At 56.6% G+C, this 13,139-nt stretch overlaps 1 protein-coding gene across 1 annotated transcript in view; it reads right to left on the reverse strand.

Moving 5' to 3' along the window:
* MTSS1L (metastasis suppressor 1-like) overlaps positions 1 to 11,471 on the reverse strand; it is a 19,437-nt gene extending 7,966 nt beyond the window's left edge. The window contains exons 1-12 of the mRNA XM_008569719.1: positions 11,436 to 11,471; positions 8,718 to 8,879; positions 8,401 to 8,462; positions 8,233 to 8,306; positions 7,405 to 7,489; positions 7,221 to 7,312; positions 7,065 to 7,139; positions 6,734 to 6,742; positions 5,666 to 5,823; positions 5,268 to 5,375; positions 4,279 to 4,376; positions 2,532 to 2,754 (exon numbers count right to left, since the gene is read on the reverse strand). Coding sequence (XP_008567941.1) covers positions 2,532 to 2,754; positions 4,279 to 4,376; positions 5,268 to 5,375; positions 5,666 to 5,823; positions 6,734 to 6,742; positions 7,065 to 7,139; positions 7,221 to 7,312; positions 7,405 to 7,489; positions 8,233 to 8,306; positions 8,401 to 8,462; positions 8,718 to 8,879; positions 11,436 to 11,471 — 1,182 coding nt within the window. The remainder of the gene's footprint in view (positions 1 to 2,531; positions 2,755 to 4,278; positions 4,377 to 5,267; positions 5,376 to 5,665; positions 5,824 to 6,733; positions 6,743 to 7,064; positions 7,140 to 7,220; positions 7,313 to 7,404; positions 7,490 to 8,232; positions 8,307 to 8,400; positions 8,463 to 8,717; positions 8,880 to 11,435) is intronic.
* Between the last annotated feature and the right edge of the window lie 1,668 nt (positions 11,472 to 13,139).

Here is a 13,139-nt window from a genome sequence, read left to right on the forward strand (position 1 = left end):
GGGTCCGGACCCCACAGACAGCCCGGCCGCTCACGGGCGGAGCGGGGGGCGGGAGCAACCCCGAGGGCTGCGATCCCGTGGCCGGTCCCGGTCCAGTACGGGCGCGACACTGAGGGTTGCGATCCGTTGCCGGTCATGACAAAAGACAAAAAGGAAAAAAAAAAAAAGAATTTGAATTAATAAAGGTAGAAGGAATGATGGAAATAAAAAATCACTATTGTAACAGATACTGAGGGTTGCGATCCGTTGCCGGTCATGACAAAAGACAAAAAGGAAAAAAAAAAAAAGAATTTGAATTAATAAAGGTAGAAGGAATGATGGAAATAAAAAATCACTATTGTAACAGATAAGAATCATTGACAGATGCTAAAATTACTGCATGAAAGACTGATGCAGGGTATTTGCATGGTCTCAAAGCATCTCTCCACAACATACTTTATTAATTCCAAAAGGGAAAATAATGACTTTACAGTGGGGAAACCTGGCAGACACCACCTTAACCCTGGATCAAGGTGAATATCACCAGTCATAAGGCATAGTGACATCATGCAGCTGATATGCTGCACCAGGAAGGGCACGACACCACTTCTGTGGTATTCTTGCCAAAAATGTATGACCTCTCATTGTAAATGAGAAGATATCAGACAAACTCAAACCGAGAGACATCCTACGAAATACCTGACTAGTATCTTCTAAAGAGTCAAAGTCATGAAAGACAAAGAGGGATGGGACTAAGGAACTGTCACAGATTGGAGAAGCCTAGGGGACACAAGAACTACATGCAATGTAAAATCTTGTATTGGATCCTGGACAAGAAAAAGAACAGTAGAGAGAAAACTGGCAAAATCTGAAAAAAGTCCGTAGATTAGTTAGTAGTATTGTACCAGTGTTAATTTCTTGGTTTTGAAAATTGTTTGGTGGTTATATAGGTGTCACTGTTAGGGGAGACTGTGGGAAGGGTATATGGGAAATCTGTACTCTTTCTGCAACTTTTCTACAAGTCTAAAATTATTTCAAAATAAAAAGCAAAACAAACAAACACAAACCCTCAGTGGGTAGGTCAAATAGCAAAAAAGAGTAAAAGTAGATTGGAAGACAGACATGAAGAAATTATCCAGAATATAGTACGGAGAATCAAGAAGATGGAAAATATGAGTTAGAGACACAGAAAGATGACAGAGTGAGAAAGTCTGACAGACATTTAATTGGAATCCCAGCAGGAGAGAACAGAGAACATGAAGTGGGAATGAAGAGATAATGGCTGAAAGCTCCCAAAACAAATGAAAGACATGAGTACAAACCGAGTGAGGTTAAGTAAAAAAAAATCTGTATTGTGAACACATTGCAGTAAAATTAAAGAGAAGGGTGTAAGTGTAGCTAGAGAGAGATGTCAGGCCATTTACAAAGAAAGAACAATGTGACGGACAGGAGACCTTCCAGCCAACAATGGAAGTCAGAACACAGTGGAAGAAAATAAAGTGTGGAGAGAAAATAACTGTTACCCCAGAATTGGGTCCCTGGCAAAACTAACTTTGAAGAAATAGGACAAAATAAAGCATGCTTACAGAGAACAAAAACTGCGTTTACTACTATAGACTTACTCTAAAAGACCAGGTAAAGATGTCCTTTCCTTCAGAAAGAAGGAAAATAACCTTAGAAGGAAGATTTGAGGTGCAAGAAAACAAGGCGAACAAAGAAGTGTGTAAACATGGGCAAATCCCAACAAATAACACAGGTATAAAATAATAATAAAATTAAGGAGAAAAATGTCATTTGTAGGTACTATAAAAAGAAGAGAGATTAACATATAATAACTTGTCAGTTGAGAGAGAATAGGTGAGTAAAGATGAAATATATTATAGTCCTGGAATTATTCAGGAGGTGAAGTAGTGACTTTGCTAAGAATGCGTGGTATAATTTCAAGCTAACCTGTAAAAGAAAAGAAACAGAATATAACTTATAATCCAGGGGAGGGGACATATGAGAAAAGTCAAGGGAAGAGACGAAAACAGAAGAAAACAGAACAGGTAGAAAAAAGTAAGACAGAAGTCCAAATATGTCAGTAATCATAATAAATATAGATGAGTTAAAAATGCCAATTAAAAGAGATTGTCAGATTGGATAAAAAAAGAAAATCTAGGCATATGCTGTTTAGAAGAGACTCATCTCATACAGCCGACTCTCAAACAACTCAGGGGTTAGGGAAACTGACCTCCATGGAGTTGAAAATCTGCAGATAACTTTTCCCTGGTCACATTAAAGCAACTTAAGTAGTTAAATACCCAAGTAGTTGGCTCCATGGAACCCACGTGTACAAAAACCCTCTGTATATAAGAGTTGAAAGAAATCTGTGGATAAGTGGATCCATGCAGGTCAAACTTGTGTTGTTTGTTGCAGTGAGTTTTGAAAGCAAAGAGATGGAAAATGATGTGTCTGGACAGCTATAGCAGCCCCCCTCCTGGACAGCCTGAGGCTGGCATGAGGCTGCTGTATCCCACCCTGGGTGGTCCTTCCGATGCCCACTCACTCACCTGGCTGGTGATGTCTGAAGGCATGGGTGAGGGGGGCTTGGAGTAGGTGGCATCCTGGGAGATGAAGCCAGAGTCGTGGGAGGAGACGCTGGAGAGGCGGGCGGTGGTGGTGGCTGGCTGCGCCAGGCTGCGGTAGCGACAGGTGGAACTGGGTGAGTATGTTTGGGCACCCCCAGGCCATGGAGCTCCGCCACCCTTGGCACTGCTACCGCTGCTGGGGGCACTAGGGGAGTGAAGGAGGAGGGCACAGCAGCCAGACAGGGAGATACGGGGGTGCGCATGGGGAGGAGGGCGACAGATGAGGGTGGGGGAGAGAGGTGAAGGGCAAAGGAAGGAAAACACAACGTCAGACTACAAGGTCCTGAGACCCAGGAGCTACAGAGGAGCTGGGTTCTGGGACGGTGTGGCAGGGGAGGGCCAGAGCATGGGACACCCTGTCCGAGTGCCCCAGTGCTGAGGGAAGCCACAGTCAGGACATGCCCAGGGCGAGGCAATCTCTCTGCCTCCTACTCTGCCATTAAGAACAGCTGTCCTTAGGTTAACAATAGGGAAACTGAGTCACCAGGTGTCAAAAAATTAGAACCAGAGACGAATCTGGTCATTTCTAAACAGTCTTCTCAAAGTCTGTTCTTTGCCATCGTAATTGGATGTCTAGCACATGGTGATGATCTGTATGGGGATGGAGGTCCCTTCCAGGTGGGTCCTGGATCCACCATCACCCTCATCCCCTCCACCCCCGAGGCTGTCCAGTCCTCTGCAGCAAGCACCTTCTGCACTACCTTTGGGCGGTATTCCTGGCAATGAAGTTTGCCTTCCCCCTGAGTGTGACCCTGAAGCCTCCCAGCCCCTGCCCTTGCTTGTGGGTCTCTGCTGCAATCAACTCTCGCTCTAGTGACAGCCACACACCCAGGGTGAAGCACCTCCAGCAGCCCTGGGCCCTCTTCTCCCTGAAGGCGCATCTGACTGCTGTGCCTGGCTTCTCCCAAGCTCTGGGTGTCCAGCCAGAGGTGATGCTGGGGAAAGGGAGGCCTGGCACAGAGGGGCCTCCTCCACCAGTAACTCACTCTGTGCCCACTGTCCTCTCCTCCCAAGTAAACCTGAATTGTAAACATCTCCTCCAAATCTGGTGCCAGTGCCAGTCTGAAGAAGGGCTCCTGATCCTGAGCCTACTGGGTGATTGAGTGAGATCTCTGTGAGACCCCGGGGGCCAGTGTGCAGGCCAGGACTCAAGCCTGTGGCAGCTGCTTGGGCACCAGCTCTTAGCAACCAGCCAGGCTACAGTCTTTCACCTTGTGGCCTTAGCACATGTTCCCAGAAACCTCTGCGCCTGTCCCCAATCGTAGAGTCTTACTATTACCCCACACTGGGCTAGGCCAGGCAGACTCCAGGGGTTAAGTACAGGGACTCTGTGCTTCAGTTTCCCCTTCTGTGAAATAAAGACAACACCATACCTGATATGGCGGTGTTGGGATTCAATGAAGACAATGCACAAAGCATGTGGCATGGCACCTACACAGTTAATGCTCCAGCAATGAAGCTGGCACTGCCCCCGCTTCCTGCCAACAAATGCCTGTGCCAGCACCAGTCTTGGGATGACCGGGCAGAGCTTCCTCTACACTTGCAAATTCCTTGGATGATGGAGACGTTATGTAAACTATGGGGCCCTGAAACAGTTCTTGATGCAGCTTTGCTGAGAGCTTCCCCATTCCCTCATGGGATGTCCCTCCTGAATCCCACCCCTACTGACCTGCACATGCTGGACTTCCGGGAGCTGGAGCTGCTGGGGGACGAGGGTGGTGTCTGATAGGACCAGCTATAATCCGAGCCCTTCAGGTCTTTGATCACCTGGACAGGGACATGGATGGGGGTGACTGCAGGCAGCCCCTGCCATGAAGAGAGCCTCATCATTCTCTTAGGGTCTCCCCGAGTGCTGGAAGGGCCAGAGGCCCCCACCCTCGACCCAATTGTGAACCACACCCCAGGAGAAGGCTCCGGGGGTCTGAAGCCCCTCCCCTAGCCTTCTCCTAAGGTGGGAAGGAAGGAGACCCCAGGAGACTCAGCTTTCTCTAAGCCCCCTCAGCTTATACACTGAGTGCAAATTCTGAGCCCAGCCAGGGTTGGGCAGGGGACACTAGAGAACCGGGCACTCCAGAACTCACTGTTGCTGGCAGAGGAGCCAGGGAAGAGTGACCATGATACCACGGGGTTCAAATTGTTACTGGACCTCTCTGTGTCTGTTTTTGCCTGTGAACTGGGACCAACTGTTCCTGTCTCAGAGCACTGATAGGATTCAACTAGGTGACCCAGGAGAGTGCTCAGCAGATGGCTGGGCATACAGTAAATAAGTGGGCAATGACACCAGGGCTGTCAGGCGGCAGCAGGGTGGAGGGGGGGTGGGCAGGTATGCCTGGGTCTAGGGGAAGCAACAGGGGTTCTGGGTGTGGAGGTGACAAGGCACACCAGGTTTGGAGGGGCTCGCCTAGGTAGGCAGATGCAAGGCCAACCCCCATGGATCTGGGATGTTCACCCACCTGCTCTCAGTCTGAGAGCACCATTGAGTAGCACCCCTCATCTGGGCAGGTGTTCCTGAATGCCCCATGGTGGTGTTGGAAGGTGTCTGGTCTTCCGCCCCCCAGCTGTCTCCCCCAAAGGCTGCCTCTTTTTTTCTATTGTCCCCATCCAAGGGCAAGCCCATCTCCTCCCTGCCCTGGCCCTTGGCCCTCGGGCTGGCCGCACCTGCTCGCTGGCGGGAGGCAGCTTGTGGGGTTCTGCGGTCAGCACCACCAGGTCGTCGATGATGCCCTGCAGGTGGGTGATCTCTCCCAGCATGGTCAGCTCGCCGTTCTGAGGAAGCAGTGAGTCAGAGCTACTGGCCCCCCACTGCCTGCCTGCCCACCTTCACCCTTCCCTGCTAACCAACGCTGCTTGGGGCTGGTGGACTTGCATGTCCTGGGCAGCTGGCAAGACCATCTGTCCAGACCAAATCAAGACATGATGAGCTTGAGATCCACCTCTGGGCCAGGAGCACATGACCCAGCCGGGGATCACTGAGAAATGGCCTTTCTTGGAGGTTAAGAGATCAACCCTGGGCCTGGCCCAACCCGCTTGGGCCTCCAAGTCACCAAGAGACCCACCACCACGGGCTGCAGGAAGGTGATGAAGGTGCAGAAACGGCCACGCTCCTCGATCAGGGCCCGGCGCACCGCCTGCTTCTCTGTCTCCTCCAGCAGCAGGTACATGTCATTGACATCCTGCAGGGCGCTGTCCAGCTGGGGCTGCAGGTCTCCTTTCCCTGGAAGGGTTGGGAGGAGAGGCTGCGCTGGGGATGCTGGCCTGGCTCACTGCACTCACGGCTCAGGGCCCTGTGGTGGCATCCCTGGCAGTGGGCTGGGTACTGCCACGGGGACCAGGGGTCTGGGGAAGGCAGGCAGGACGCTGGGGCTTGTGGAGGGGCTGGCCCCACCAGAGTAGGGAGAGAGGACAGACACATATGCACAGGACAAACACCAAAGCTGCAATGCCACCAGGGACCTGGGGTGGGCAGAGCCCTAGGTAGCCCAAGGAGGGCTTTGGAGCCCAGCTGGAGGCCTTCACCTCCCCCAAGATGCTCCCACTGCCCATTGGATGGCACCCCCTCACCTTTGGGGTCCAGGGAGATAGACTGGAAGCAGAACAAAATAGAGGGTGGGGGCTCAGCTGTAGGCCAGGCCACTGGGGGGAGGGTGGTGGTCAGGAGAGCTAGGGGCTGGGACTTGGGGGCAGAGACAGGGATATCTCAGTGTGGGCCCCTACTCAGCTCAGGGAGCAATGCACGAGGACGCAACAGCAACACAAAGAAGCAGCGAGAGAGACAGAGAGAGGCAGAAGATGATGCAAAGGAGATGGTGAGATGGGACATGGGGGGGCGACTGGTGAGGACGCAGGGCTGGCCCGGTGGGGCGGGCAGCCAGGGCCTGTGCCTCCCACCCTGCCCTGGCCAACCCCTCCTGGCCTGGCAGACCGACCCAGCAGTGGCCCCAGACTCATCCCTGGCAGGGGTCCCAGGGGCCCCAGGGAGGCTGTGCCTCAGGACCCTCCCTCTGACTGCCTTCTTCACTCCTCCTTGGCCTGGAGAGGTTTCTTCCAATGGCCCTGAGCTGGGGGAGACAGACAAATGCGACAAGGACGGGAGGAGCAGCTGGAGGGATGGACATTTGACTTACCAAGTAGCTCTACAGGAAGGATGTGGGAGGAGAGGAGGAGAGACAGAGAAAGAAAGAATGTGTGAAAGACAGCCGGATGGACAGAGCCACTCCTGGGGCAGGGTAAGGGGCCTGGGCCTGTGGGGCCCCCGGCTGCCTTCTTGAGAGGGAGGTCCTGGACCAGGTCTGGGGTGCAGGGCAGCTCCCTCGGTCCCACCCGACAGGTTGGAGGGTCCTGTGTCCGGGATAGGGCCCCTTGGGCCAGGATCCTGCCCTGTGGCGCCCCCAGGGCGGTGGGGGCCATGGAGTGGGGCCCGTGGGGCTGAGCCTCCCAGGCGGCTCCGGGCTCTACCTTTGCGTGCTTTTTTCTGCAGCTTCAGTGTGTCTGACGACTTCTTCTTGATCTCATGCCGGGCTCGTTTGTATTCTGCGCAGAGGACAAGAGGGAGCGCTCTAGTGGGGGTCCCCGCTGAGTGGGAGTGGAAAGCCCCTGCCAAGCCCGCCCCACCTTTCGCGTGGTCCTTGTCCAGTTGGTTGGCCGACTTCTTCCAGTCCTCGATGCGCTCCTGCAGCGGGTTGATGAGGCTCTCCAGCAGCGCGCTGTGGGCGAGGGAGTGACCGGGTCAGGGCCACGGGGGGGGGGGGGGGGTCTCCCCGTGAACGCCCCCCGCCCACCCGCGGGGCCCACTCACTTGGTGAACTGCCGCAGCTTGGTCTCGATGCTGCGGTGGCGCATGCACATGCGCGTGAGTGCCGAACCAATGTCCCTCGTGGCCCCTGGCGAGACAAGCGCGCGGCGTGGGAAGGGGCCCGTGGGCCCTCTGCAGTCCCAGTCTCGGGCCACGAGGGGGCGCGCCAGGCCGCGCCCGCAGCCCGCGCCCCGCCCCCACCAATCCGCAATCCTGCGGCCCTGGGGGGATCTGCTCACTTGTGAGTATCTACCTGAGCTCCTCCCACGGCCAGGCCCAGGGCCCTGGCCATCCTGACCACACCAGCCTCCTGCAACTGCAGGTGCTCTGCTGGGGAGGCCACGAGCGTCCCCGCCCGCTGGGAGAGGCCAGAGCCAAAGACTGTCCAAGGAGGAGCCAGCAACATGGCCCTCCTGCCCCACCAGGAACCCCCTCCAGGTGCGCCTGGACATAGGCCTGAGCGTTCGCACACATGCCCAGGGCCTGGTGTTCTCAGCACCCGAAGGAACAGGAGGCACATGGGGCTGGTGAGAAGGAGCGTATCAGACTCACTGCACAGAAGTGTGAGTAACTGCGGTGGGGGGTCAGGCCAACTGCCCACAGCAGGAAGGGAGTCCCCGTGTACCATCCCTGCCACCACTTACCCACTCCTGCTCGCATGCCTCCTGTGACGAGGGCTCACTCTCTCCACAACCCATTCCATTAGGGAGCAGAACCCAAGGTCCTGACTCTGGGCCTGGCATCCTCTCCCTGGTCCATTCCCCACTCAGCCGTTCTGGCCGCCAAACCCCCCTGGGGCATCCCCAACCTCTGGCCACAGCCCCTCCCCACCTCGGGTGTTGGTGGCCATATCAGCCACTTTCTGGAAGGCATCCAAGAAAGCCACCGCAGCCAGCACAGTAGTCCTGGGGAGACGGATGATGGGATGGATCGTCAGTGGTGAGGTGTCCTCTCCTCCACCCGCCCCCTCCCCATCTGGGCCACCCTGAGCAGCCTCACCTCAGCTGGGAATGCAGTTTTGTGGCCTTGGAGTTGAAGTCCTCCCAGATGGGGTAGGAGCTCTGCCAGGGAGAGGGGAGAGGAGGTGAGACCCTATGCGGACTGCAGCTTGACCCTCTTGGAGGACAGAGCCACCAGGCATGAGGAAAGCCCCGGGAATGGGAGCCTTTGCTCATCCCTCCGTCCCTAACAGTCAGGGGCCCACATCCTCCCTCAGGCAGGTCCTGTCTCTTCAGGGCTCCCCAGGGCCTGGCAGGGGATCTGGGCTGATCTCCATAAGAGGCACCATGTCCCCAGGACACATGCTGGGTACTGACCTGCCCACAGTGTGGAGGGTAGAGACTGGCTGGGCTCAAGGCATGCAGTTCTAAGCCTCCCCCTGTGCCCCGGAAGCCGCTGCGGGCAGGCCAGCCATCCCAGGCCAGCAGCAGTGGCTCCCAGGCCTGTGGAGGCCATGGCTGCTGTAGGGTCTGGCCAGCCTGCCCAGGACAACCAGGCCCCAGGCTGAATGGGGCCTTGTGTGGCCAACAGAGCCACCTTTCTCCACCCCCCGCTCCCCTCCCCTCCTGGGGAAACAGTGTGGCCTTTATCCCAGCCTGGCCCAAGGCTCCAAGTTGGGAGGGGGTTTCCCAGTAGGGAGGTCGGGCTCCTGGAGACCGAGTTGTCCAGTCTGATTAAAGGGGCTTTTCTGGCTACCCCACTGTCCCCACGGCTGCAGTTTCCTGGAGAAACCTCAGCCCTGGCCCAAGGGCCTTGTGGAGACCTTGTTCCTTGAAGGGAAGTCCTGAGCCAGCCAACCCCAAACCCCAGCCCAAAGGGGCCTCTGATGCTCCCCTCCTTGTAGCATGGGGCACTGGGGGACAGGGTTTTTCCTAAGGAAAGAGGGAAGGCAGAGGGCTTGGCTTTCAAGGCCTCAGAGGGAGGCTCCACCCAGCAGGAACCCCAGGGGCAGACTCCAACTGGCTTCTCCAGCGAGGAGAGCCCACAGGGGTGGAGAGGAGACAGGGCAGCTTCCGGGAACCTCACACCCCCTCTCCTCCAAGCCCAGTCACACCAGTGCCCGTGCCCAGGGAAAGCAAATATTTGACAAGTCTACAAAGGCTGGAGCAGAGAGGGGAAGCCGTGGGTGGGCTGTCCCCACATGGCACAGTGTAGGGTAAAGGGGCCCCAGAGGCCATTGCTAGCAGTCGCAAGGAGCTGATCCATGCCTTGGCACCCCCAGGGGTTTCCTGGAAGTGGGTACCCTCCCATCACCTAGACTACCCCTTCCAGCCTTGAAGCCTTGCTAAGACCTCCCTCCAGGGAATAGAGAAGACGCTAAGGGTAAGGGAGAGTCCAGAGCCAGCTGTCCTGGCTCCAGGAAACCTTCTTAGTCCCTTCAGCAGCCCATGGGCTGTCTCAGAGACTGAGGGATCTCCCAGTGGGGAGGGGAACAGAGGGTATGGGGGAGGCCAGGTCCAGTGTCCCCTCAGCAGATGGACCCGGCACCTCAGTCTCAGGCATCTGGGATTCCAACCCCTCCTCCCTCTGGCCCACAGTAATTCATGAAGGACCCCAGAAGGCCGGAGCAGCCAGTGCCCAGGGAGGGTGTCCTCAGTCTTCACCTGGGCTCAGGCCCCAGGTGTCAGGTCCTAAGATTCTGACTGATCATCATTAGTCACAATAGTTGCTACTGTTGATCAAGTGCTTCTGGTGGGCCAGGCACTGCACTAAGCCCTTTGAATATGATCACACAGAATCACACAGTCCCATGAGGTGGAAACTATTATTGCCCCCATTTTACAGATGAGGAAACTGAGGCTCATAGAGGTTAATTGACTTGGCCACAGCTGCAGGGTGGCAGGGTCAGGATTTGATCCCACGTCTGACTGGTCACTACACATCAGAGAGAGATCCCTTGTTTCTGTAGGTGCAAGGAGATGTGCACCTGAGCATCAGGGTGGGGAGGTGGCAGGGATGGGGGAAATACCCAGCTCTGCCTTAAGCACAGTGGCTGCTGGGGGGTAGGGGGAAGAGGAAGTGCTTAACACATGGCCCTTGGAAGAGATCCCTTGTTTCTGTAGGTGCAAGGAGATGTGCACCTGAGCATCAGGGTGGGGAGGTGGGAGGGATGGGGGAAATACCCAGCTCTGCCTTAAGCACAGTGGCTGCTGGGGGGTAGGGGGAAGAGGAAGTGCTTAACACATGGCCCTTGGAGACTCATCTCTGTCTGGGTGGCGGCTGTGATTGAGGTGTGGGATGTGGGCATCCTGGGCTCCAGTCCCAGAGAGAGGACTTTCTGGATGACCCTGGGCAAGGGCTCCTTCTCTGAGCCTCACTTTTCTCACCTGTAAAATCAGGAGAGGAGCTGCACCTAGCACACAGTGTCAGTGTGGAGACTCAAGGAGGCACTGTGTAGGAAGCATGGAGCACAGTGCCGGGCACGCAGTAAGTGCTTAGTTAATGTTGGCTAAAAGAGAACACACAACCCTGCCTCTCTGCCAGGAGCTCCTCCCACCTGGCCAGGGCCTGTGTGTCTGGGTGACACTCCCTAATCCTGAGGGGGTAGGCAAAGATTATGGCTCCATTCACTCTGCTAAAGGTGCTACATCCAGACCTATCAGCTTGGGCAGGTCCCTGCCTCTCTCTGGACTTCAGTGGGCAGCCTGGTGCCAGGGGACATCTGACCTGGGTTGTGTGAAGCCCAGAAAGCAAGAAAGTCCCTGAGGGCCCCCTGCCCAATCATGACTTGGTGCCCTCCTCAAGGCCATCCACGCTCCTGCTGTAGCTTGGGGAGTCCCCCTCCTCCCCTCTGCCACCCCTCAGCCCAGGGAAGGCTGTTGTGGGGCCTGTGGCCTTGCAATGGATCAGCCTTGCCCGGCAAGCTCAGTGTCCTCAACCTGGCCAGCCAGCTGGTGGCCACCTTCCTCTACAGAAGCCCTGCTTCCAAGGGAAATAGCTGAAAGTAGCCTCCAAATCCAGGTGATGGGCCAGTACTCTTCTCTGTCCCTGGCCAGGGCCCTTGAACACAGCATATGTCACAGGTAGGGGCATACCATACTTGGCACCACCCCAGGTGAAACCTCTGCCATTTTGCCTCCACATGTCAGAAGATCCTGCCCCATGTCTAGCCTAAATCTCTTTCTACAGTCTGGGCTCATTTCCTTCTGTCTCATCCCCAAGTTCCTTGCAAATTGGCTGGAGGGGGAGGGAGACAGTCCAGCTCCTCTTCTGTGAGCAAAAGCTGCTGCTCTCTGCAGTGTTTGCTGTGAGGCTGCCAGTGGGAGGAGGGTGTGGGAAGGTCCCACCCTCAGCCAGCCCTGGGAGTGGCCGGGGGAGGGTGGTCTGGACTGCCCAGTCCCAGAAAGGGATCCTGGTGCTAGGACTGTGATGTCCACAGGGCCGGCGTGGGGTGCTGAAGGCCTTCAGAAGGACTCGGAGGTGGAGTTGCAGGGGATGGAGGTCTCAAGGGAGTGCACCATGTGGGGAGGAATGCCGGCAGGGCGGGGGAGGGTCACCTACACACTGCAAACCGAGTACTCCCTGGCCAGGATGGATTCAGGCCTCTTCTCTTCCCCAGGGCAGAGATCTGGCAGCTGCCTCTGGGGCTGTTTCCCTGGCAGCACCTGGAACCTCTGGCTTGCCTGTATCCCCCACCTTCCGCAGGGCCCGTCCAGGCACTGAGGGGTGGGCTACACTGTGGAGTGTGGGTTTCCCGCCTTAGGCCTGATGGGATTCTGTGTCGTGTATTTGGTGAGTGTGTGCTGGGCTGTGAGGTTGGGGGCCCTCAGGAGTTCCTATGGGGAGCCAGGTTCTTTCTGCTCCTTCCCAGCCCCACAGTCCTGCCCCCTCATCCTAGGCCAAGGAAGTGGGTAGAGGAGGAGGGGAGGGTGCTGGTTCCTGGCCTCCACCCTGTCACTGGAGCAGGGGCCCTCTCCGCCTAGTCAGCCTGGGGCAGCCCTGCCAAACTCTGGTCTCTTTCATCTGAGAGGATCCCCCTGGCTCCCAGATGAACAATGAGGTCTGAGTTCAGGGATAGGGTCCAACAGTCTCCTTAACGACCTTGAGCCATTCCAGGCCTCAGTTTCCCCGCTTGGTGGGGTGAGCCAGGAATTGGTGGTCTGCTCCAGCCTGACCTTGGGCAATCATGGGAAGGGGGCGTTGGAGCTGATGGCCTGGGTGTGATGAGGTAGGAAAAGCACTCCCTAGGGGTTGCTCCACCAACCCCAGACTTCTCCCCGCTCCTTCCAAGGTGGTGATAAAGGCCTATCCCTGGTTGCAGGGACATTCCGCCTGCAGACTTCGGAGTCTGGGAGCTTCCTGGGGCTTGCTGGGGGTGGGGTAGGCAGTCGCCGAGGCCGGCGGGGAAGGAGTTAACGGTTCTCCGCTTTAGTATTTTTTCCTGCTTTGGCGGTGACAGCATTGTCTGGGCTCCGGGGCCTTCAGGGGTCGGGGCGAACATGGTGGTGGAAGGGGGCGGAGGCCGGTGAGACCCCGTACCCGTTAAAGGGCCGCAGAGTCAGCCCTGGAGCCAAACCCCATTCATGGTTTGGGGGTCTGCGACTCAGGGAGCCCGAGAGTGCGCAGGCTCGGGTCGGGACCCCACGGGGCGACCCCGGGCACCGCACGGATACCCCGACACACGGGCACCCACACTCCCCAGATGGGCAGCCGGAGACCCGTGCGCACAGCAGACACAGGCAGGACACGCTCGGACAAGGACACACAGACACCGCGGGGCACGGCCGGCCGCCCCCACC

This window comes from Galeopterus variegatus, unplaced genomic scaffold (genome assembly GCF_000696425.1).
Source record: "Galeopterus variegatus unplaced genomic scaffold, G_variegatus-3.0.2 Scaffold525, whole genome shotgun sequence".
NCBI classification, from domain to species: Eukaryota; Metazoa; Chordata; class Mammalia; order Dermoptera; family Cynocephalidae; genus Galeopterus; species Galeopterus variegatus.